The sequence below is a fragment of the Nipponia nippon genome, unplaced genomic scaffold (genome assembly GCF_047370975.1).
Source record: "Nipponia nippon isolate SJK-2023a ecotype South Korea unplaced genomic scaffold, ASM4737097v1 scaffold_3, whole genome shotgun sequence".
NCBI classification, from domain to species: Eukaryota; Metazoa; Chordata; class Aves; order Pelecaniformes; family Threskiornithidae; genus Nipponia; species Nipponia nippon.
Genome location: NW_028262347.1, coordinates 110,480,376 through 110,502,198, shown reverse-complemented (window position 1 = coordinate 110,502,198; position 21,823 = coordinate 110,480,376). Strand labels below are relative to the sequence as shown.

Here is a 21,823-nt window from a genome sequence, read left to right as displayed (position 1 = left end):
CCCCGCCCAGCCGCGCAGCCCATTGGGCGGCGAGCCCGCCACCTTTGGCCCGCCCGCCCGTCCTCTCCGCGGGGCCGGAGAGCCGCCATTGGCCGCCTCGCCCGCCACTCCGGCACTCGGCGCGTGTTGTTTATTTGGGCGCCTCGGATTGGCTGGGCGCTGCCGGCGTCGGCCCGCGGCGGGCGGGCCGCGCCCCGAGCCCGCGCTGCGATAGGGCGCGCGGGAGGAAGTCCCCGGGTGACGTCGCCCGGCGAAGGTCGGACGCAGGAGCAAGGGCGCAGCCGGGCGCGGCCCTCGGCCGCCTGGGGTCCCCGCCCCGGCCCGCCCCTCCCCGATTGGTCGCCGGGCCGCGTGGGCGTGGCTCCGCCGAGGGGGGCGGCGGGGCCGATTGGGCCCCGCGGCCGCGGGGGGGCGGGGCGGCGCCCGGCGGGGCTCGGCTGCGGGGGCCCCTATTGGCCGCGCCGGGGGCGCCTGGTGACGTGGCCGCCGGTGCCGGCGCCGGGAGCCGGCAGCGGGGCGATGCGCGGGCGGGCGGCGGCGGGCGCACATGGCCAGGTGAGCGGGGCCGGGCTGGGGGGGCCGGGGTCGGCCCCGGGCCCGGTGCTGAGCTGTGGCCTCTGCCCGCAGGATCGGCGTTCCCTGCCCGTCGTGGCGCTCGGCGGGACCCTGCCCCTGCCCGGGGCCGCGGCAGCGCCCGGCGGCGCTGGGGCTGGCTCTCGCCGTGGGGCTGCTGCTGCTGCTGGCGGCCGCCGCCCCCCGCCGCTGGGCCGCGCCGCCCCGCGCCGCCCGGCGCGACGAGAGGTGAGCGGGGCCGGGGGCTGCCGGGGCGCCGGGGCTCACCGCTGCCCGCCCGTGCTGAGGCGCCGTCCTGTCTCCCCGCCCGCCTCCCCGGGCCCCAGGTACCTGGCGCGGGTGGCGGAGCTGACGGCTACCGACACCGAGGACTCGGCCCTCAGTTACGGGGTGGTCGTTGACTGCGGGAGCAGCGGGTCCCGGGTCTTCGTCTACTTCTGGCCCCCGCACAACGGGAACCCGCACGACCTGCTGGACATCAAGCAGATGAGGGACCGGAGCAGCCGCCCCGTCGTCAAGAAAATTAAACCAGGTCGGTGCCACCCGCCCCTCCCGGCTCCCGGCACACGGGACGGGCACGGCTGCTGCCCGCGGCTGGTTCACGGCCTCCCCTTCCCCGGGCAGGCATCTCCGTGACGGCGGCAGCCCCGGAGCAGGCGACGCCCTACCTGCGCCCTCTGCTTCGGTTCGCCGCAGCCCACGTCCCGGCTCAGAAGCACAAGGAAACTCCGCTTTACATCCTCTGTACGGCGGGCATGCGGCTGCTGCCCGAGGGGTGAGTGCGTCGGCCCTCCTCGGGGGGAGCCGGGGACCCGCTGGGATCCCTCAGCAGCAAGAATGGGGAAAGAGAACTGCCTCGTCTGGAGCCTCGTGGGAGAACTGGGAATCCTGGGGGGGATTTGAGAAAGGAGCGAGCAGCGAGGGCTGCAGGAGAAGGGTTTGAGTGTGCTGGGAGGGAGGTGAGAGGAGACGCTTCAAAGTCTAAGCGAGTATATCTAGTTTCTCATCTCCAAAGCATGCTGGGTGCAGCAGCAGGGCTCGCGGGGCTGGACGTGGGGTGCACTGCAGCAGGATTCCTGCTGCCTCTTGCGCTCCTGCAAAGGAGCATTGCTGGTGAAGGTCTCTCGGCATCTGTCCCTCTCCTGCGTCCTTGCAGGCAGCAAGCTGCAATCCTGGAGGACTTGGTGAGAAACGTGCCCCTGGAGTTTGATTTCCTCTTCTCCAAATCACATGCAGAAGTGATTTCAGGGAAACAGGAAGGTAGGAGCTGCTGCAGAGCACCGCTTGCTTCCCTTTAGCGTATTGCCGTAATGACCCATTCTGTCTCGCGCAGGTGTCTATGCTTGGATTGGCATCAACTTTGTCCTGGGACGGTTTGATCACGAGGACGGTGAGTGATCACGAGGACGGTGAGTCTGGCTGCTTGTAGAGCAGCTGGGAGGGTCTGAGCAAAGCCCTGCTGGAGCTCGCCCTGGCGCTGGAGCTAAGAGCAGGCTCTGGAGCGGGCAGCATCTGCCCCTCTGGCCAGGCAATGCCTGACCATGTGTGCAAAACTCTCCTGGACCTGGGGCCTGGAGGGGCACCTGCCCCGGTTGCAGGTATGAGTCCCTGCATGTGGGAGGGGGACACCTGCAGCGTTTTGGGAGAAGAACCAGGGAGAGAGGGTTTGTAGTAGTGTTCCTGTAGTGGATTCCAGCTGTGGATGCTTTGGGGGAAACTACAAAGCTGGGGGGCAGCCAGCCCCTAGTGCCAGGACCTGCTGCCCTGCAGCTGATCCCTGGGGGCTGCTTTCACGGGTGGAGGAGCCCCATGAGGCTGCTCTGGGGGGTAATGGTGGAAGGGAAGAGATGGTGCCCCAGGCCCTGCCCCTCGCTGACATGCCGCTGTGGGTTTCAGAGGAGGATGCGATGATCACCGTAGCGCTGGGGGACCAGGGAGAGCCCCTGGTTCGGAAACGAACAGTTGGGATCCTAGACATGGGGGGTGCCTCCCTGCAGATTGCCTACGAAGTGCCCGACTCTGGAGCCTTCTCCTCCCCGCAGCAGGTGCGTATCTGGCTGGCCGGCCCCGAGAGCAGCCCCTGCCTTCCCTGGGTCGCTGCTGATCACGGACCTCTCTGCGTCCCCAGGAAGAGGCTGCTAAGAGCTTACTGGCAGAATTCAACCTGGGCTGCGATGTGCAGCACACTGGCCACGTGTACCGCGTCTATGTCAACACCTTCCTGGGCTTCGGGGGCAATTTTGCCCGGCAGCGCTACGAGGAGCTTGTGCTGAACCAGACCTTTGTGCACAACCGGTATTGTTGCCTTGCTTAGTGGTGCCCCATTGGATTTGCCCCAAGAGCCGCCTGTGGCAATAACAGCTCCTGCAGCCATGCTGGCAGCAGTGATGCTCGGGCTGGCACGGGGTGCATGGGTGCTGCCCTTCTCCAAGCCCAGCAGGCGTGATCACTGCCACAGCTCCCTGCCTTGCTCCTCCTCCCCTCACGGCAGGCTGCGGGGTGACCCCTCTGGCGGCTTTCGGCTTTTCTTGCTCCAACTCTCCCTCCTTCTCCAGCACCGATTCACTCAGCACATCTTTCCATCGCATCCCCACCTCGAGCTCTCTGTCTCCTGTCTCCCCTTCCCAGAGCGCTACGTGAAGCTGTCGCCAGAGGCGGAGAGGCTTGGTGCCCAGGTACTCCTGTGCCGGGAGCAAACCCTGCCTCCAGATCCCTGGGGGCTGTGCAGGGGTGCGGATCCCCACGAGCTGGGTGGGGTGGCTGTGCCTTGTCGCACCCTGCAGGTGCTGGGGGCACGCGGCCGCAGGTCAGCATGACAGATCTGGCAAGTTTGGCTTCAGCAGGAGGTGGCAAGGCAGGTGCCAGTACCGCGGGGTACAAGGGGACATGGCCTGGTCTGGCAAGGGGGGGTATCCGGATGCAGGGCAGCGCTAGACTAGGCTTTTGAGGGTGGTACAGGACCCCCTGTGCAATTGCCTTTCCTTCCTGGCCTGTTTTCCAGCTTGCATGGCCAGCAGACAGGGCTGAGCCCCGAGACGCCCTTCCTGGACCCCTGCCTGCCTGTGGGGCTGGAGGACACGGTGGCCAGGGGCGGCCAAACCCTGTATGTGCGGGGGCGAGGGGACTGGCCAACCTGCGCAGAGCAGCTGCAGCCCCTCCTGGCCGGGCCCAACAGCAGCCAGGCCTCCCTGGCGGGGGCCTACAAAGCACCCATCGACTTCGACAACAGCGAGTTTTATGGTTTCTCCGAGTTTTTTTACTGCACCGAGGACGTGCTGCGCCTGGGAGGCCGCTACAGTGCCCCCATCTTCACCTCCGCCGCCCAGGTGGGTGCTGCCCCAGCCCAGGGGCCAGGGAGCCGCCATTCCCAGGGCTGGGAGGGAGTGGGGGCCATTTCTCTGCTCTGAGCCCCTTCTCTGTCACCCAGGAGTACTGCAGCCAGCGATGGGAGGTGCTGACCCAGCGCTTCCGTGGAGGCCTCTACTCGTCGCACGCTGACCAGCACCGTCTGAAGTAAGTGGCTTTGCTGGGGCGGTGCCATGGCTGGCGCTCCTGAGGGGGCTTTTGCTGGGGTGAGGAACTGTTGTGCCGGGGGTAGCATCGGGCTGATGCTCCCACGTGCCGTGCCTACAGGTATCAGTGCTTCAAATCAGCCTGGATGTACCAAGTCCTTCACCAGGGCTTCCACTTCCCCCTGGACTACCCCAGCCTGCGCACGGCCCAGCTGGTGTACGACCGGGAGGTGCAGTGGACGCTGGGAGCCATCCTCTACAAGACGCGGTTTCTGCCACTCAGGTACCCTTGGCTTGCTGATGGCGTCGCTCAGGGAAGGGTGGCTGGGGAGGAGCAGGAGTTACCGCACTGGGCAAGGGCTCTGCCACCCCGGCAAGGGGAGCGGCAGCGCAGGACCCTGGCAGTACCCCATGGCATCTCACTGCCTGTCCTGACTCCTCTCCGCAGGGATCTCCGTCAGGAGAGCATCCGGCAAGCCCACACCTCCTGGCTGCGCCTCTCTTTCGTCTACAACCACTATCTTTTCTTTGCCTGCATCCTGGTTGTAGCGCTGGCCATAGTCCTCTACCTCCTGCGGCTGCGCCGCATCCACCGCCGGCAGCTGCGCTCAGCCCAGCTCACCCTGCTCTGGCTGGACAAGGTGGTGGTGCCACCAGGCCAGGGAAATGGGCCGTGATACCCACCGTCCAGCTGCACCAGCAGAACCAGGACTGGCTGACAGCCTGGGCTCCGAGGGCTTGGACTGTTTCTTAAAGACCATCTCCACTCTGCACTCCATCATCTCCACAGGAGAACCAGAGCCTGTGGGCTGAGGCAGCTATGGACACCAGACCTTTCTTCTCTGCCTCGCCCCAGTCCTAATCTTTGCATTCCTTGGTCTCTGGCCTTCACCTCGCTACGTGGGGTAGAGCAAAGTCCTCTGCTGCCAGCAGGCTCAAGGCTGCAGCCCTGACAGGTCCCTCAGATAAGCAGTACACTCACTGAGGTGGCCAGCCCAGGGCTGTGGCCTGAAGCACCAGGCCACCCCATGACTCAGTCACCAGTTTGCAGAGCAACCTGGTGAGGTGCTGCAGCTCATCACCTGGGGTGGCCCTTCTGCAGTCCCTTACAAGCCCACGGGCTGGAGAACAGCAGGTGCCAGCAAAGTCAAAGTCACCACAGGAATCAAGTGAGCTGTGAGCTCTGCTGCCCAGCCCAGTCCCTCTTGGAGCATCCTGCTCTTTGGCCATGTCTTCCCCTCCCAGGACAATCCTCCCACGGTCCTAGCCAACGCCCCAGGCTCAGCACCGAGGGCTCAGGGATCGGTTCCTACGGCACCACCAAAGTGGGCTGTGTTTCCTTTCATACATTCCCTCCTGGGCACATCTGCCCCGTGGTGTCCCACACGTTAATCGGGCACTAGCACCAGGACCAGTGGTTCTCTCCCCTGTGAGCGCAGGCTGGGCCTGCCCATGGGGGAACCACCTCACTCCAGCCCAGCTCACTGCCCCAGGGCAGGTCTGAGCTGCAGCTGTGCGCACAGGCATGAGCCTTCCTCCCCTGGGGCTGGAGCCCCCCAAGGACCCAATGAAGTTCATCATGTTTGACTTGAACTCAACTGTTCCCATTCCTGTAGCAATAAACAAACCCCTTGAGCCATCCAGCACTGGTCTTGTTTTCTAGCGAGCACCTCCCCAGCAGCGACAGCTCCGGGCTGGCGGCATGACTGGGGGCCAGCACACATCTGCACAGCGTTGCTTTGTGCCACCGCGGTGGAACAATGGAGTTGCTTTCTTGCCAGCAGATGTTCTCTGTGATTCCAGCAGCAGGACAGCTGAGCTTGACTCCAGAGCTGGTAGCAGAAAAGGAAGCTCTGATCCAAACCGGAGTGTTGTGATCCTTGGAGACAGCATCCTTTGCTGCCCCCCTCTCTCCTCCCAAGACAAGGAAGTTGAGCCTGCCCACTCAGAGCCCCTTGAAGATGTTGCTCCCTGCTTTTTGCCTTATTCCCTACCACAGCCTGGGAAGGAGGCCACTAAGCTTCCCCAGCTGCTGCACAGCCATGGGGATGGCTCCAGCACAGCTGCCTACCACCAGAGAGGCTGGGCAGGTACCCAGTTCTCCCTCTATAGCACATGCTGTTGCCTGCCTGTGACCTTGGTCCCACAGGGGCAAGTGCACAGGTGGCAGCAACAATAAAACTTTCCATGCACCAGTATGCTGCCAACCTCCTGCTCAACAGCTGAGGATCCCAGCCTTGTTCTCATGGTGCAAGAGCAGGGTTAGGGGGAAGGGAAGAAGTCTGAATAAAGCCCAGACTGCTCCTCAGCCTCAAAGCAGCAAGTGACTCTCCCTTCAGCATCACTTACTAGAAAAAGGATTTATTTCCACAACACAAATTTAACAAATACAGACAAGTAAATAAATACAGATAAATTATATGATAAATAAGGGGACACCTAAAACACAATGCCCTACTCAGTTCTTCTCAGAACCTGGACACAGGTTGCGGGGGGTGGTGGTACCTAGACACTACTGCAGCACCCTCACTGCTGAGGCGGGAGGAGACACAGCACCCCTTTAATCCCCTCCAGCAGGCTGCCAAGCAGCAGAACCGCCTGCTTTGCACCCCAGCATCTCCCTCATCACACCAAGGGGGTCCGCATGCTCCTCCAGGGTCAGCCCTCCCTTCTCACACCCACAGCCAGAATCTGTCTTAGCAAGGACCACGCTCATTGCAGGGGACTGACCATAAAACAGAGGATGCTATGGGCTCCTGCCTTCTCATGCAGAGGGGCAGCCAGTGCCTGAAATGACCAGGGATATGGTAACGAGTTGGGCAGCTTGGGCTACGAGCAGGGGTTTCACTCGGGGGGACTAGCACACTGGAGGGAGCGGGGCGAGCACTGCAGGGGCAGGATCTGCTGGCACTACACACAGGTCTCTCTTAGGACAGTGCTCAGTGTCAGTGACCGCAGCACTCAGCCAGCTGAGCAGACCTCTCCCTGGCAGCGTGGCTGCTCCCAGGGCCGGGCTTACTGGGCCCTCATCCCAGGCAGGGGTGCTGCCTGCCATGCTCAGGGGCCCAGCCATCACTGGTCCAGGTTGCAGTGCTCAGGGTGCGCTGGGGCAGCGGGTCCAGCCTCTGTCCCAGCACCTCTGGGGGCTGCCTGGTATGGGAGGGTAGAGGCTGGAACAGTAGCAAGAGCTGGGGGAGGGAGAAAGGAGGAGAAGTTAGCACCAAACTGCACCCATGAGGGAGCCCCCACAAATCTAGAGAACCACAGACTCAGGGGGAAGTGCTCGGTTTTCTCAGGCCCAGCGCAGAGCCAGTAGCCCCACACTGCGACCAGCTCACCGCAGCCACAATGGACAAAAACCAAAGCATCTCCCATCCAGCAAGGACCGGGCTGCAGCTCCCTCCCCAGCCGGACACAGGCAGGCAAGTGGGGACACCTCTGCCACCCCAGCCCTCTGCCCACTCACAGTGACGATTGCGGTGGTGGGGGTCTCCGTGCAGGCGCCGGCTCCCGGGGGCTGCTCACTCCCAGAGGAAGCGCACGTACCAGATGGTCTCGTTCTTCAGCTGCGGCCCGAAGAGGGGGTTGGCCTGGGCCAGGATGGCGATGAGCCAGCTGCAAAGGGACCCAGCCTGCCGTCAGCGCCAGCAGCACGGGAGCAGGGACCAGGATCCCGGGACGCGGCTGCCTCAAAGGGCTGGCAGAGGGTGAAGTGCCCGGGAGGGAGGCGGGCCGCGGCCCGGGGGCTGCCCCGTTCATCCACGGGCAGGAGGCTGGGCAGCAGCCACCGGGCCCGGTGAAGCCACACGGAGGATGGGGGAGGTGGGAGCGGAGGGGGTACCGGGGCCCGGTCCGCAGTACTCACAAGAGGTAGCAGCACACGGCGGTGGTGACCAGCATCGTGATGATCACCCTGCGGAGACACCGCCGTTAGGACGGGGAGGCCCGGTCCCGGACCCCCCCCGCCCCCGGTATCCCTCCGAGGCCCTCACTCACCCGCGGTTCGGCCCCTTGGGCACGAACCAGGGGGCGGCGATGCCCACGAGGCCCCAGAAGGCGGAGAAGAGGACGAGCGGCAGCGCGAAACTGTGCGCCGTCATGGCCGCTCCGCGCCGACAGACCGACCGCCGCCGCCGCCGCACCGGATGCGGCTCTGCCCACTGCCGCTCGCGGCGGCCAATCCGCGGGCTGAGCGCGGCGCGCTGGCGCCACCGCCGCCTCCCATTGGCGGGGACGCGAGGCCGGGCGTACGGCAGGCGGCCGCCAGGGGGCGCCAGAGGGAGCGCGCCCGCCCTCCCCTCCCCGCCGCGGCGGCGCGGCTCGGACCCCCCGCCCGCTGCAGCCGCTCCCGCCGGGGCCCCCCGCGTCCCTCCTCACCTCGCTCCGGAAAGGAGGCACCCAGCCAGACACCAGCCGCTCCGTACAAACTCCTTTATGTTACAAAGTTCGCACTCGCACCCGCCGCCTCCTCCCTGCGCGCAGCCCGGCTGGGTGCACATCCCTGCCGTGCACCCGGGGTGGGTGCGGGGTCTCGGCCGCCGCCGGGCCCAGCTCCCCCGAGAGGGCTCTCCCTCCGGCGGGTTACTTGGGGACCCGCCGGAGCTCGCTCATGAGCCAGAGTGCCATGCTGAGCAGCACCAGGGAGCCCGACTGGTGTGTGGCGGCCAGAGGCGTGGGGACGTACAGCAGCAGGGTGCTGACGCCCAGGCCCACCTGCCAAGAAGGGAGAAGGAGTAAGAGCAGCTGTGGACGCAGCGTCAATACACATCCCCACCACAAAGTATGATGAAAGGCCCACAGCCGCAGCTAGACTTCCCACCCTCAAATTCAGGCTGTGCATGCAGAATGGTGAGGCCCTGGGTCAAGGCAGCTCCGCCTCTCAGCTCCAGGCTCTTGGGGCCAGCACAGATCCAAGCTGGGGACAGCTCTTCTGTCTTGTCAACGTGCTACAAAGGACTAAAGGGAGAAAAAAAAAATAAAAGGGGAAAAAAAGACAAACCAAACCCGTACCTGCATGCAAGCCACAGCCAATAAGGAAGTCACTGCCATCCTGGTCCTGCGAGGGAGTGGGATCTTCCGCGAGAAGAGGTACAGAGCTGTGACAGCTGTGACTGAGGTGATCCCCTACAGAAGGGAAGGGAAACAACGACCCTTCAAGGAAAGTTCAAAGGAAATGGGTGCAGTGGCCTTTGGCCGCGCCTTCCAAGCAGGAGAAGAAACTCTGCCAGCAATACTTAACTGTAGAAATGTGTTAACGGCCGTGACCAAATCCCAGAGCTCCCATGCCCACCAGGTTAACAGCCCTGAAATTTAACTAAAGTCACAGAGAGCTCCATTTTTCTCCAAATTAATGCTTTACTTTCCAATAGCTTTTCCTCATTTCTTCAAGTCATTAGGGATTCTTTCTGCCCTTTCCCTGTCTGTCACCTTGACAACTAAAGGTGGAAGCTGTAATCTGCAAAAATTGATCTTGTTTTCACCACTCAGCTGTAGCTTACCCGCATAACCTGGCTGTGCAGGTCACCCCAGCGGATTCCTCTTCTAAGTCACTTAATCTTCCTTTTTCGTTTTAGCAATGGCTTAGTCCACAGCAGTGCCAGCAGTGGGATTTAATATCTGGATTGCTCTAGCTAGCTATTTTCACAGGGTGCTACTGGGTAAAGCAAGTTCAGAAACGCCGAAGGAAGCATTCAATATCGGGATTTCCAAGTTTTATTTCACACAACTTTCCCAGACATTTCAGGACCGAAACCATTACCCTGGTCTGCAGCTGATGTTACGGAAAAGGAGACACAAAGAAACAGTCTGTAACTTGCGCAGGAGGAAGACATCCTTAAGGAAGGAGACCACACTGAAAATAAATAAGTGCTAAACTTCCTCTTTCTGCAGAAGCGAATTGGTAACACGCTCTCAGGACCTTCGGACACCCTGGATATCACTCAAGAACCACAGCCCAAAGAGGACAGCTTGGCTGCAGGAGGCAACCGAGAAGCAGCACAGACATAGCAGGAAGACAGCACTTACCAAGATCCTGTGATCAAACTGTACAGTTGTAGGATTCTCAAAGATATTTCTCAGCATGGGGGAGAAGGCAAGGAGATCATCCGGGATCCAGCGCTCCCCCATTTTGGGGAAGGAATTGTACACAAGGCCGGCATCCAGCCCTGCCACAAAGGCACCTGCAATTCCAGAGCAGAAAATGAGACAACCAGAGTAGGCACAGGTGGCACTCCAGGTTGCACAGTCCTGATTCAAGAGCTCAGCTTGACCCTGAATTTCTTTCAGAAACATATACAGAGATCACACAGCAACAGGCAGGCTGGAAGGCGCATCTCCACCTGCTCAGGAACGACCAGTAAGGGAGGTTCTTGACTTTCAGCTCCCTGACAGCAATAAAGTTTTCCCAGAAAACACAATGGGGTTGCTCACAGTCCGTGCCAGACCAGAAGAAAAACAAGGCAGAGAGGAATGAGCCGCAGGTGGGACAGCAGTAAGAAACACTCTTACCTGAAAGAGCAGTAAGGAAAATGAGAGCTGTAGTGCCATGAGCAAATTGCCTCAGGCGAAGAAGCTGATGGGTCTCGGGTAACTGTAAAATACAAATAAAAAAGAAAATGATCAAGGCAAAGCATTTCCAGTGCTGTTTGCAGCAGGTAAGAAAAGCCTTCACTGCATATACGAGCCAAGGGGTTGGCCTGTGTTTTACAGGAGGAACGTAGAGACCACCACGCAGCACAGTCACACTGCAGTGGTTCCTCAAAACCACAACTAATCAAGTCCAACCCTGTGCAGAAACTGAAACAGCCACTGGACAGTTACTGGCACACATCATTTAGTCCAGCCAGGCACACCCCTGCCTGAGCTTGCACAAACTCTGAGGGTAATCACTTTTGAGCAGAACAGCACGAGTCAAAGGAAGTGTCCCATAACCAAGAAGTTTACAGAAAGAGTATTTTGTAACACAGTATTAGGTCAGAGTCATGAACAGAGACTACAATGGAAGCACCATCACCCTTCACAGCCTTTCCTCACCCTTCACGTCACACCCCCAACTCTCCGAATTGACATGTTCCCATGCTTTTGACTTCTGACACACCACTCCATACCTTGTGTCGTGGGAGCAGCAAAGACAACCCCGTCCACAGGCTAGCAGAGTACAGAACCAGTGCAGAGCCAAGATGTGCTGCGAGACGGTACTGACTGACCCGAGGAATGTCGTACGAGTCTGGCTTCTCTTCCAGTCCGCTCTTCACCATGTACCATCCCAGAAGTCCCTGGCAAAAAAAGAGGGGGGTCAGAGCCAGCTAAAGAGAGGGCAGTGAATAACCCTTCATGTCTGTCTCGGCACAGACAGGGCAGCAGCGACTGCAAAGAGCAGATAAACATTAGGGTCAAAGCAACTGGTTTCCTCCCTCTCCAACCAGCAACCAGCACTGACCCCCCCCCGCCCAAGCTTTCACAAATACCACCGTCTCAACTACACTCGATCAGAGGACATTCACAAGACACGCTGCCACTAATCCCTGTGGCTACAGAGCTCGCTCACCTGGAAGCAGACCAGCCCGCAGAGTGCAAGAACGCAGCCCTTCATGGGGCGGCTGAGCCAGCCCTTTCGCCAGAAGTAGGCGGCAGGCAGTATGTAGGCCAAACCCACAACGCGGCCCCACATACGGTGCGAATACTCCATGTACCAAATGAACTTGAACTCTGTCAGCGTCATCTCATGATTCAGGCTGTTAAAAGACAGTAAAACAAAGAACTGCTCAGTGTGATGTGGCAGTCCATGACAAGGGATCACCTTCCTCAGAGAAAAGAGCTGACAGGGAAGGAGCCGCCATCAGACACGCTTTGTGTGCCCTCCCAGTGATGTTAGAATACGTTTCCCTTCTTGCGAGGGTTCCTGGTGTTGCTCAGTCGCAGGAGGGACGCTCCCAGCCCACCCTCCTTCCACTTTTGCACACTCACATTTTAAACTCCGGGAACTGCTGGTACTTCTGGAACTCAGCTTCCCACTCCTGCTGTGTTCTCGGGGGTTTCATCTCTTTCACCAGGTGCCAGTCAACCATAGAAAGCCCTGATTCTGTCAGCCTGGGAGCGGACAGAGACACCAGTGGGCACAACTTGCTCGCTGACAGCACGCAGCTCTACTGGGTCAGAATGAGAGCTCTTGGCTGCGCTAGACCACCCTTAAACTCACAGTTAGAAATAAGATAGAGATCAGGGAGTCTGTGAGTGACCAACAGACCTAAAATTACCAAAAATGCGTGAGAGAAAGTTATTCCCAGTTGGCACCTACGCACTGGGGACAGTGTCTCTCCGGTACTCCCAGCCCTACCCCACCGTGGCCCCTTGCAACCGCGGATGGACGGCACCAGAGCGGCTCTCACAGGCGCACTCGGGGCGGGTCCCAGCCGCGGGAGGCGGCTGCGGGCCGCAGGGACAGCCTAAGCGGGTCACCAGCGGCGGGGGCCGCTGCCTCCACACGGCCTCAGCCCTGAGCCCCTCCACGGCCCCAGAGCGGGCACGGCCGCGGGGCGCGAAGCGGTGCCGGCAGGGCGGGGGGTGCCGCGCTCACCTGGTGACGCCGCCCAGCACCACGGCACCGGCCACGGCGCCGCTGCAGGCCAGGAGCCATCGCCCCACGGCGGGCGGGGTGGCGGCGGGCGGCGGCTCCTGTTGCAGGAGCCGCCGCTGAAGGCACCGCTGCTGCGGCGGGAGCGGGGCGGGGGCCAGGCCCGGTGCCGGTGCCGACGCCCCCCGTCCCGCAGCGGCAGCGCCGCCGCCCCGCGCGGGCCGCAGGAGCCGGACGCCAGCGCGGGCCGCACGCAGCATCCCGAGTGACCCCGGAAGTGGCGCGCTGCCGCCGCCGCCGGAAGCGGGGCGAGCACTTCCGGACACACCTGGGCGTCACCATGACAATCCCCGGCACGTGACCGAGAACCAGCAGCGACCCCCGCGCGCCGCCAGCGCAGGTGAGGGCGCGTGCGAGGCGGGGGCGGGGCCCGGGCGGGGGCGGAGCCGCGAGCGCCGGGGGCGGGGCTTCCGCCGCCGCGCGCGAGCGAGGCGCGCCGGCTCCCCCCCCCCCCCCCCCCGCCCCCCCGCCCTCCCGCGCCCGCCCTCGCGCCCGCGGGCGGCGCGGGTCCGGGCCGCGAGGGGGCGAGGCCGGAAGCGAGAGCGAGGGGGCGGGGCCTGCGGCGGAAGTGGGGCGGGGGCGGGCCGGCGGCCGGCGGCGGTGCGGCGGCGGGCCGGGCCGGGCGGCCGCCATGGGGCGGGCGGGGCTGACGGCGCCGCTCCCCCCCAGGAATGGACGATGGCTTCCTCATGGAGGTGTGCGTGGACTCGGTGGAGTCCGCCGTCAACGCGGAGCGCGGAGGTAAGGCCCGCGGGCCTCGGGGGCGGCAGCGGCAGCAGCGCCGCGGCGGGCCCCGGCGGGGCCGGTTCTGACGTGCCTTTCCCCAGGGGCTGGCCGGATCGAGCTGTGCGCGGGCCTCGTGGAAGGAGGGACCACCCCCAGCATGGGTGAGCCTCGCCCGCCCCCGTCTTGCCCCGCGGCGGCCCGGGCCCTTCCCTGCCCTGCCCTCAGCCCGCTCCCCCGCCCCGGGCGGGGGTGTCAGGGCGCCCAGCGCCCCCCCAGCGCCTTCCTGCCCTTCCCCAGCCGTCCCTATTGCAGCCTTTCAATACGTACAGTTGGCCTACAAGAAAGATGGGAACAGTCTTTTTAGCAAGGCCTGCTGCGACAGGACAAGGGGTGATGGTTTTAAACGAAAGGAGAGTGGATTTAGACTGAACACGAGGAAAAAATTTTTCACGATGAGGGTGGTGAAACAGTGAAGGGGTTGCCCAGAGAGGTGGTGGGTGCCCCCTCCTGGGAAACATTCAAAGCCAGGCTGGATGGGGCTGTGAGCAACCTGATCTGGTTGAAGATGTCCCTGCCCATGGCAGGGGGGTTGGACTGGATGGCCTTTAAAGGTCCCTTCCATCCCAAACCATTCTATGATTCCCCTCTCTCCGTGCCCCCGCCCCGTGTGCCCCTCCCTGCTGCCTCCCCCGGTAGCTGGGTGCTGAGCTGCCTTCCTCCCTCCCCGCCGCCCCAGGACTGCTGCAGGTGGTGAAGCAGTGCGTCAGGGTCCCCGTGTTCGTGATGATCCGACCTCGTGGGGGAGATTTCCTCTACTCGGACCGGGAGGTTGAAGTGATGAAAGCTGACATCCGCCTTGCCAAGCTGCACGGGGCCGACGGGCTGGTGTTCGGGGCCCTGACTGAGGACGGGCGCATTGACACGGAGCTCTGCACGGCGCTGCTGGGTAAGAGTGCCTCCGGTCAGAAAGGCTGTGCTGAGCTGTGGGCGATGTCTGTGCCGTGACTGGGAATTCGGTGCTGCTCTGTCCGATGCTGTAGAAAGAACTCCAGGGTGCTTTGGTCTGCACGCCTTGTCTGTGGTCTTGATGTCTCTCTCCACCTTCTCCAGTTTCCTGTAGTGTCATACCTGTGAGACGGTAAATAGGTAAGAAGCTTTGCAGATCAAGGACCGCTGCCCCAAGCAGCTCACACAGAGTTTGAGGCCACTGGGGACATAATAGGGTCTAAGAAGGAGAGAGGCTTAGGTGAGCTGCTTTGGGGGCATCAGAATATGAAACTGTTGGATTCTCTCCCTTCTTCATCTTCTTTGCCCTTTGTTCTTTTTCTTACGTCCCTGCTACAGGTGTCTAGGATATGTCTCTCCTGGATTTTGGCCTTGTGGGTAGCTGGCAACTCATCTTCATTTCTTCCGCTAACACAGCCAGTGAGAAAAGATAATGAGAGAGAGATGGAAACGTATAAAAGGCTACTGAAGCTGCAGTGGGAAATTGTTAGTCCAGACCCCTAACACATAGAAAGAGAATTTGCTTCCACATCTTTTCTGTGAGCTACAACTAAAGCTAAAGAGGGCTGGGCCTTTCCCTGGTGATGTGGTGCTGATGTTCTCGTATGAAGGTGAATGTGCTGTAGGGAGTGCAGCAAAAGAGAGGGGTCTTGCCAGGATTTGCCTCCACTAGAGCAATGAGGTGCTCTGCTGGAACCTGTGTTTCCAGGGCAGGAGGCAGTTGGATTTCTTTTCATAGAAATAAATAACCTTTGCCCAGTAAATAGAGCCCCGCTGGTGAAGTTTGCTGTGGTCTGAAATAGAGCAGAAATTATAGGTAGTGAAAGAAATTACAAAAATCAACTCTCCTGCTTTCAAGGAGCACTGGTCCTGTCCCTTCCCCAGGTAGAAGAGACAACTTTCCTGCTTCCTTCCTGCAGAGAAAGACATCTCTGGTGGGAATGAGGGTTTTGCATGATCCAGATGAGATGGAGGATTTTGGGGTTACTCATAAAAACAAAGGTTTGTTGCTTCCTCAAAGGGCAGAAGAGTTTTCCTTGCCAAGAGTGTGGCCAAAGAGGAGCCGCTGTGTTGTTTCCAGCAAGTACTGGGAGACTTCTGAGCTGCCCAGGAACGGCCCGAGAAGCCTTTGCCCTCTTTCGCCTCATGAGCTTTTCTGGTTCTAGGGCGAGGGACTCTCTGTGCCAGCGCTGACTGACCATATCTCTTCTTATTGCAGCTGTGTGCCGTCCCCTGCCAGTCACGTTTCACCGAGGTGAGTCACCTGGGACAGCGGCCCTGGCAGGGACCCCGCTGCCAGGGGAAGGTGGGGCCAGGAGGGAGCTGAGCTTATTGTACTTGAGTCATTCTTTGGAGGGGGGGGAAGCTCTGTGTGCTGGGCAAGAGCAGGCTGTGGCTGGGCTGTTCCCCCAGCAGGGGAAGGGTCCGGGCCTGGGGGATGTGTCGCTGCCCTGTGTGGAGAGGAGGTGTCTGAGGAGCTGAGCACAGTGGCCCCGCCACTGCTGCGAGGGGGATGTTATAGTCAGGAGCTGTGGCTCCCCATGGGGCTGGCCAGCTGTGAGAAGGACCCTTCCTATTGTTGTCTCCTGGGCTCCTGAGCTGGCTGGGGGACAGGGCTTGAGCACGATGAACTCAGTGATTTCTGACCTGTTGTGTTGGTCTCTCAGCCTTCGACATGGTGCACGACCCTCTGGTGGCGTTGGAGACCCTGATTTCTCTGGGGTTTGAGCGGGTGTTGACAAGTGGCTGTGACAGCTCAGCGCTGGAAGGATTGTCCTTAATTAAGAGACTTGCGGAACAGGTAAGTGTTCCCTGTGCTCCCCTGGGTTACCGTGGCTGCTTCCTGGGCATTGCCTGGAGGCAGCTCCTTTATAGTAGCCCTCACCTCTGTAAGGGAACTTCCGTCAAGAAGCACTTGCCCTTCTTGTCTGGCTTGGCCTTAATCTGTTTTCCCAAGTCCACGTGGGCTGGAGCCCGAAGCCTCCCACAGCAAAGACTTGTTGGGTTGTTCTTGCTCGCAGACAGGGAGGAGGGCGGTAAGAGGTGGTTTCAGTAGCTGACGTGATTAGCCCATGGAAACAGCCAGGCGAGGTCCCTGCTGGGGTTTCACAGTCACTGTTAGGAAAATGCAATGGACGTACCTGAGAGGTAGCCCGGTGGGATAGAGAGGCAGGAGGAAATGGTGACAAGTTGTCTTAGCTGTAACTGCAAATTCTTTTCCACTTTTCCTTGTAAAACGTGAATAGTACAAAAAAAGATGGGTGAGAGTGCACAGTCGTAAGCCGCGGTGACATCCATGAGCTTATGGAAGGCGCTGCATGTAAGGTTTCTTTGCCGCCCCACAAATGCACGTGCGAATGTAGTGCTGAGCAATATCGCTAACATGTTATTCTTCTTTCAGGCGAAGGGCAGAATTGTGGTGGTGCCAGGTAATTTTTTTTGTCATCTGTAACAGGCCCTGTAGTCCCTAGCCCCTGCTTTCTAGCCTCTTGCCCTGGGATGTGCTGTCTGGTCTGGCTTTCTGAGCCAGGTCCCCCGGAGGAGGAGCTCCTGCCCTGGTGCGAGTAAAGGCCACGCAGCCAGCTGGGGATGGCAGAGCCCTGCAGCTCCTGCTCACTGGAGGGTTTGGGGACAGCTCTAGATCTGTGGGAGAACATGAGCCAAGGCTTCTCCCACCTCTTTTCACGTGCCCTGGTCTCCGTTGTCTCAAGGGCTGTCTTTTCCCTTCAGTGTCGATGGCGCTTGTCCCTTAGGGGGTAGGTCCCAGGGTGATGTCAGGTCTGGGACGGTGCCATCTGCGCTGTGTGTGACATCGGGATTCTTCCCACCAGGGGGTGGCATCACAGAGCGCAACCTGCAGAGGATTCTGGAAGGCTCCACTGCTTCTGAGTTTCACTGCTCTGCTCGCTCAGCCCGGGACTCAGGGATGAAGTTCAGGTAACTGATTATTTATTTTTATTTTTTAGCAAAACTGCACAAGGGAAAAGCTGGATTAATGTGAACATGAGTTTGTAGAACAGGTATAAATTTCAAACAGCTTCCTGGGTGCTAATTGCGCTCTTGTGCTTGGCATCATGATGCCTGGCTCTGTATTCTGCAGTGTATGAATCCAGCAGTGCTCATCATCTGGACATGAGCTCCACGCAGAACCGGATCCTTGGGGCGTTTCTTCTGCTACTGCTGCCCTAGGGCTTGTGAGTGCACTTGTGTGGCACTCGGGAAGGCAGGTTCTGGTGTAGTTAGACCTTTAACACAAGCATGTAGGATTTGGGAGCCCAGTGGGATGTGCCTCTGAGGAATGGGTGAGGAATGGCTTACATTTGTCCACAGGTCTGCACTGGGTTTCTGTTGATGCTGCTGTTTCTTGCCTTTGGATTATTCTTCTTTCCATTGCTGTCTCGTCTTTGGTTTGGGTGGCACCAGCAGGTTCTCTGGCCACTGCTGAGGCCAGGGGAGATGGTGGGTTTTTCTTAGTGTGCCTTACTCATCCGTATCACCTGCACATAGTAATCAGTGGCTTTCCTGACAGAAATCCAAACGTTGCCATGGGAGCGTCCTTCTCTGCCCCTGAATACTCCATAAAGGTTGCAGATGTGGCCAAAGTGAGGACCCTGAACGCGATCGCAAAGAACATTCTGTAGTGGAAGGCACCGTGCTGGGACAAGAGCGCCAAGACTCCAGGGTCTTCCCTGCCACATGGACAGATGGGTACCGCTTCCGTCCTCAGGCTGCAGAGGAGGTGAACTAGGTGATGAAGCCTGACATCTCTTCCCTTGGCTTCCCCTGAATGACCAGTCCCTGGCCTGGAAACTTACGCCGGCCATTTTAAATAAAAGGACTCATTCCCAGATGTTGCGGCAACAAGCTGGCAGTATTTGGGAGGAAGGGAGCTGAGCAAGTAGGGGGACTGAATTGTGTAGCACTGCATGTGACTGTCAAATAAACACTGCAGCTGCCCCTCTCTTGCAGTGCTTTTTTAAAATTTATTTATATTTTACAGGTAAGACTGTGATCTGTGTTGCATAGCCTGAATTAATCAGGCCCCTACTGCACCAGAGGAGAATACAATCACATCCAGAATGCCAGGGAGGGAAACATCGTAGCTACAGATGGAAAACAAGGCCTGCTGTGGTCAGCCAGCAGGACGGCTGGGGATTAGCAACACAGCAGCTGCTAGGTAGAGAGAAGCACATGGTTAGGTAGAGGTGATGAACACATTAAGTTGTAACGGGAAGGAGTCAGTGACTACCTGACGGCTTAGGTGAGGTAGTTGTGGGCTGTGGCTGGGCTGTGGGCCATGAGCGCTTGAGGTGGGGTGGGTGTATGATAAAATTCCTTGCTTTTTCTCAGGGAGTTTCCAGGTCCTTTTCCCAACATGAAGCACAAAGTGCTTGTTCTACAGACAGTGCTCGGGGGAACGTGCCTGTTGGATTATTGCTGCCGAATCAGAATTGAAGCCTCAGGCTCATTTCTGTTACCCTGGAAAATACCCAAGGAAAGATCTGAATGGTGTCAGAGCGGTCCATTAAGAGAGTAGAGACCCAGAGATAAAGCACCTTTATTCTTGCTGCCTACTCTTCCCTAAAAGATCCACAAAGCTGAAGAGAATCCCCCTGACAGCAGAGATAGCAGACCTTAGGAAGCAAAAAAAAAGGTTCAGGTTTGTCTGCCCATCTTGGCAATAGCATACAGCCTGTGAGGATGTACAGGAAAATGTAATATTTGACAAGGTGGCAGCACCTTTTGTCACCTTAAACAGAATCAGGTCACTGAAACCTATAACCAAGACTAACTACATACCTTCAGCTCAAAGGGTACATCCACCTTTTCCCATGGATCCGTCAGAGGTATCCGTCTCCCAAAACACACCTCGGGAATGTACGTGGTAGTTCTCAACACAGGAGCTGGGAAGGGAATGGCTGCTTAGTGCTGGTGTCAGGGCCTGCTTCAGCACTGACAGATGTGCAGGCAGTAGGAAGGATCCAAACTCAGCAGAAGAAATGATTAGATTTGTGGTTATAGTCAATATAGTTCAGAATACCTGATTTAAGAGTTCATGGCTTATGTTGTGAAATTTCATGAGTCATGGTGATGATTAAGATACCAGTAGCTCAATTAACATGAGTATTCTGTTAACACAGTCCCCTCAGCATCATAAACACAGAGTTTGGTTCTTCTCTTTTGTGTAAAGTTTAAAAAAAAAAAAAAAGGAAAGAAAAAAAGGCTTTTGAACTCATGTGGGCTTACAGCATAACAAAGCAGAGAAACAAACCCTTCAGAAACAGAGATGAGCAGCGAGGGCTGGACTAATTTGTAGTTTGCCTTGCAGAAGCCTCTGTCCTGGACCAGACCCTGTGCGAGACAGGCATGAAGCAATGCCTCATTTTGAAAACTTAGGTTATAAGGTGGTGGGCAACAGATGGGTAAAGGCAGGGGAGCACAGGGAAACGGTGTGGTATTGTTGGCTGAAGAGGTCTTGCCGCTTTGATTAGCTTTGTCTCAGTGAACATTTTCTGGGTACTGTAGTGAAGGAAGCTTTCTGGAAGTAGCCGAAGGACAGTGACGTGGCTTTGTGGGTTTTTAGGAGGAGCATGTCCCAGGTATGAGGGTAGAGAAAGTGGGAGTGTGCTTGCTTTGAACATTAAAGATAGCTGGCATCCTGGGCTGAGCAAAGCACTTCAACTCTGAATGAGAGACCAAAGGTGGGGTGAGGATGGGGTGAGGATGGGCTGTGACGTACTGAAAACTGCGACAAGCGATGGGACGGAGCATTAAATAGGAAGGTGTTGCGAGCAAGTGGTCCCCTGGGCAGCAGCGCTCCAGGTGGGTACGAGCAAGGCCAGAGGACACGTGTGCCCACGAGCAGAAAGAAGAATCACATCAGCACTCTGGATGGAGAAGGGCCGAGGGAGTGATTGCTCCATTCCCTCATTCCTTATCTGTTGCATCAGATTGCTGCTCTCATCAGCATTGTATTTGTCCCAGCCTGGAGGACCTAGCACTAGGGGTAGCTTTATTTACAAAAACAAGTGGATTTAATCAGACAAGACAGTAATAAGTAACTAATGAGTTGGACATTGAACCGTTCTCTGGTATTGATGGTAAGGGGGGGTGTTCCTGATCAATTACTCATTGTATCACCCTTGACTTCTGAACTATCTACTAACTCCATGAACCATGAGACAGCAGAATCCTTGCAGTCACCCTACCGTCCCCTTTTACCTATTGCTCCCCAAGAGCATGCATGATAAAGCAAATACAGTTCCAGCCTTAGAGCAGCACCATCCCCTTTTACCTATTGCTCCCCAAGAGCATGCATGATAAAGCAAATACAGTTCCAGCCTTAGAGTAGCACCATCCCCACTTGCCCCCACACCTCCACCCTTCTAAGCAGCAGGGTGGTGATTTAGGAATGGTCCTCCGGCTGTCTCAAATGTTGGGGGTTGCCTTAGAATGAAGATTCAAAGTCTCTTTTGGGTTTTGTGGAGAGCCAGCTGCTGTAACATGCAGACAACACAGAGATGTGGGAAAGGGAGAAGCAAAAGGAAGAGCTGGGAAGGTCGCCAGGCTCTGCAGGCTGGAAGAAGTTGGTAAAAGGAACCCAGATCCCGGGGACTCAGAAAGAGCCCCCTCAGCTGCCAGATGCTGCACATTCCCAGGCCTGGAGCACTGCTGATGTCCTGGGCCTCCTTGCTGGGTGGCTCATGAGAAAAAGGGTACTGTTGTCTTTGGCTCCTGAGGGAACAGCCTTTACTGGACGTTTCGGCAGCGTTCAGCAGGCTTGTTCTGGCAGGAGAGGTCTGTTGCACCAAAGTAGTGTCTGTAGTGGGTCCATACGAGCTTGTCTCTGTTGCTGTGCACTGATGAAGACTGCAGTTTCTGAGCAACGGCTGTGGTGTCCTGCAGTGATTGTGACAGTGGCTTCCTTGCATCTCCCCTTTGATCTCTTTCTTGGGTCTTCCTCTCCTCCCTTCCCCGGAGCCCATGATGTTTCGTTTCCAAAGCCCTTTTGGTCACTGCTTTGGTCTGTGGTGTTGTGCAATTGCACCAAGTTAACAATTAACTGTGTGTCATCAGGGATTTGTCCCAACACCACTTGAGGGAGTGTGGTGAATTTTGTCCCGCGCATCCACCCAGGACTATCACAACCAGGCGGAGCGAGGGGAAGGAGCCACTGTCTCCTCTCCCCTGAGCCATGTCGGCAGCCCTGGAGGAGTTCTGTGGCTCCGTCTTTTGGGTGAGTGGCTGCATCACCCCCATCGCCCGTTCTTGGGGTGGGACGCTTGGTGGAAGGGGAGAGCAGTAGATCCCAAGGCTCACAGCTTGTTCAGCCAGCGGGACCCAACTACCAGCGGTTGGCAGAGGTTCTGGTATT

At 58.6% G+C, this 21,823-nt stretch overlaps 5 protein-coding genes across 11 annotated transcripts in view; 3 read left to right on the top strand and 2 right to left on the bottom strand.

The window, feature by feature from the left end:
• The first annotated feature begins 256 nt into the window (after nucleotides 1-256).
• Nucleotides 257-5,728, top strand: ENTPD7 (ectonucleoside triphosphate diphosphohydrolase 7). The gene is made up of 12 exons (XM_087767779.1): nucleotides 257-555; nucleotides 628-801; nucleotides 900-1,105; nucleotides 1,198-1,348; nucleotides 1,730-1,833; nucleotides 1,907-1,963; nucleotides 2,470-2,618; nucleotides 2,702-2,868; nucleotides 3,575-3,899; nucleotides 4,001-4,086; nucleotides 4,207-4,368; nucleotides 4,534-5,728. Exons 1-12 carry the CDS (start codon nucleotides 548-550, stop codon nucleotides 4,760-4,762), a joined length of 1,818 nt encoding a protein of 605 aa, XP_087623905.1. The 5' UTR covers nucleotides 257-547; the 3' UTR covers nucleotides 4,763-5,728.
• A 698-nt stretch (nucleotides 5,729-6,426) lies between these two features.
• Nucleotides 6,427-8,596, bottom strand: ATP6V0E2 (ATPase H+ transporting V0 subunit e2). Of its 2 annotated transcripts, none has more exons than XM_087767788.1 (4): nucleotides 8,463-8,596; nucleotides 7,951-7,998; nucleotides 7,552-7,700; nucleotides 6,427-7,273 (listed from the first exon to the last, which is right to left on the bottom strand). In XM_087767788.1, the coding sequence occupies exons 1-3, from the start codon at nucleotides 8,582-8,584 to the stop codon at nucleotides 7,607-7,609; spliced, it is 264 nt and encodes an 87-aa protein (XP_087623914.1). In that variant the 5' UTR covers nucleotides 8,585-8,596; the 3' UTR covers nucleotides 6,427-7,273; nucleotides 7,552-7,606. The 2 variants fall into 2 exon arrangements, with proteins under 2 accessions (XP_087623914.1, XP_087623915.1); XM_087767789.1 differs by lacking the exon at nucleotides 8,463-8,596 and adding an exon at nucleotides 8,082-8,301.
• On the bottom strand, nucleotides 8,502-13,034 carry COX15 (cytochrome c oxidase assembly factor COX15). Of its 3 annotated transcripts, XM_087767780.1 has the most exons (8): nucleotides 12,661-13,030; nucleotides 12,051-12,173; nucleotides 11,632-11,818; nucleotides 11,192-11,359; nucleotides 10,593-10,674; nucleotides 10,110-10,264; nucleotides 9,096-9,209; nucleotides 8,502-8,798 (listed from the first exon to the last, which is right to left on the bottom strand). In XM_087767780.1, the coding sequence occupies exons 1-8, from the start codon at nucleotides 12,915-12,917 to the stop codon at nucleotides 8,667-8,669; spliced, it is 1,218 nt and encodes a 405-aa protein (XP_087623906.1). In that variant the 5' UTR covers nucleotides 12,918-13,030; the 3' UTR covers nucleotides 8,502-8,666. The 3 variants fall into 3 exon arrangements, with proteins under 3 accessions (XP_087623906.1, XP_087623908.1, XP_087623907.1); XM_087767782.1 differs by lacking the exon at nucleotides 12,661-13,030 and having other exon boundaries at nucleotides 11,632-11,844; nucleotides 12,051-12,160; XM_087767781.1 differs by lacking the exons at nucleotides 8,502-8,798; nucleotides 9,096-9,209 and adding an exon at nucleotides 9,223-9,388 and having other exon boundaries at nucleotides 12,661-13,034.
• CUTC (cutC copper transporter) lies at nucleotides 12,977-18,409 on the top strand. Of its 3 annotated transcripts, none has more exons than XM_087767783.1 (9): nucleotides 12,977-13,057; nucleotides 13,387-13,458; nucleotides 13,545-13,604; nucleotides 14,140-14,389; nucleotides 15,668-15,703; nucleotides 16,116-16,249; nucleotides 16,850-16,877; nucleotides 17,280-17,385; nucleotides 17,978-18,409. In XM_087767783.1, exons 2-9 carry the CDS (start codon nucleotides 13,396-13,398, stop codon nucleotides 18,087-18,089), a joined length of 789 nt encoding a protein of 262 aa, XP_087623909.1. In that variant the 5' UTR covers nucleotides 12,977-13,057; nucleotides 13,387-13,395; the 3' UTR covers nucleotides 18,090-18,409. The 3 variants fall into 3 exon arrangements, with proteins under 3 accessions (XP_087623909.1, XP_087623912.1, XP_087623913.1); XM_087767786.1 differs by having other exon boundaries at nucleotides 12,979-13,057; nucleotides 14,180-14,389; XM_087767787.1 differs by lacking the exons at nucleotides 12,977-13,057; nucleotides 13,545-13,604 and having other exon boundaries at nucleotides 13,282-13,458; nucleotides 14,180-14,389.
• The window catches only part of ABCC2 (ATP binding cassette subfamily C member 2), a 21,094-nt gene continuing 17,626 nt past the window's right edge, over nucleotides 18,356-21,823 (top strand). Inside the window, exons 1-2 of one of the 2 annotated variants that reach the window (XM_087767776.1) lie at nucleotides 18,356-18,448; nucleotides 21,526-21,685. In XM_087767776.1, coding sequence (XP_087623902.1) covers nucleotides 21,644-21,685 — 42 coding nt within the window. In that variant the 5' untranslated portion in view covers nucleotides 18,356-18,448; nucleotides 21,526-21,643. Of the gene's footprint in view, nucleotides 18,449-21,494; nucleotides 21,686-21,823 lie in introns of those variants that run through there. The other variant, XM_087767777.1, reaches the window with a different exon arrangement.

Excerpts from the sequence above, each read along its gene's own strand:
- ENTPD7 (XM_087767779.1), top strand. Across the intron at positions 2,619-2,701 it reads CCTTCTCCTCCCCGCAGCAG|GAAGAGGCTGCTAAGAGCTT; the intron begins GTGCGTATCTGG and ends CTGCGTCCCCAG. Across the intron at positions 4,369-4,533 it reads ACGCGGTTTCTGCCACTCAG|GGATCTCCGTCAGGAGAGCA; the intron begins GTACCCTTGGCT and ends TCCTCTCCGCAG.
- CUTC (XM_087767783.1), top strand. The coding sequence starts at position 13,396 with ATGGCTTCCTCATGGAGGTGTGCGTGGACTCGGTGGAGTCCGCCGTCA. Across the intron at positions 13,459-13,544 it reads CGTCAACGCGGAGCGCGGAG|GGGCTGGCCGGATCGAGCTG; the intron begins GTAAGGCCCGCG and ends GCCTTTCCCCAG. Across the intron at positions 16,878-17,279 it reads CAGAATTGTGGTGGTGCCAG|GGGGTGGCATCACAGAGCGC; the intron begins GTAATTTTTTTT and ends TCTTCCCACCAG.
- COX15 (XM_087767780.1), bottom strand. The coding sequence starts at position 12,917 with ATGCTGCGTGCGGCCCGCGCTGGCGTCCGGCTCCTGCGGCCCGCGCGG. Across the intron at positions 10,675-11,191 it reads TGCTGCTCCCACGACACAAG|TTACCCGAGACCCATCAGCT; the intron begins GTATGGAGTGGT and ends TGTATTTTACAG. Across the intron at positions 10,265-10,592 it reads TTTCCTTACTGCTCTTTCAG|GTGCCTTTGTGGCAGGGCTG; the intron begins GTAAGAGTGTTT and ends CTGGAATTGCAG.
- ATP6V0E2 (XM_087767788.1), bottom strand. The coding sequence starts at position 8,584 with ATGTGCACCCAGCCGGGCTGCGCGCAGGGAGGAGGCGGCGGGTGCGAG. Across the intron at positions 7,999-8,462 it reads TGCCTCCTTTCCGGAGCGAG|GGTGATCATCACGATGCTGG; the intron begins GTGAGGAGGGAC and ends GTGTCTCCGCAG. Across the intron at positions 7,701-7,950 it reads GCCGTGTGCTGCTACCTCTT|CTGGCTCATCGCCATCCTGG; the intron begins GTGAGTACTGCG and ends GTCCCTTTGCAG.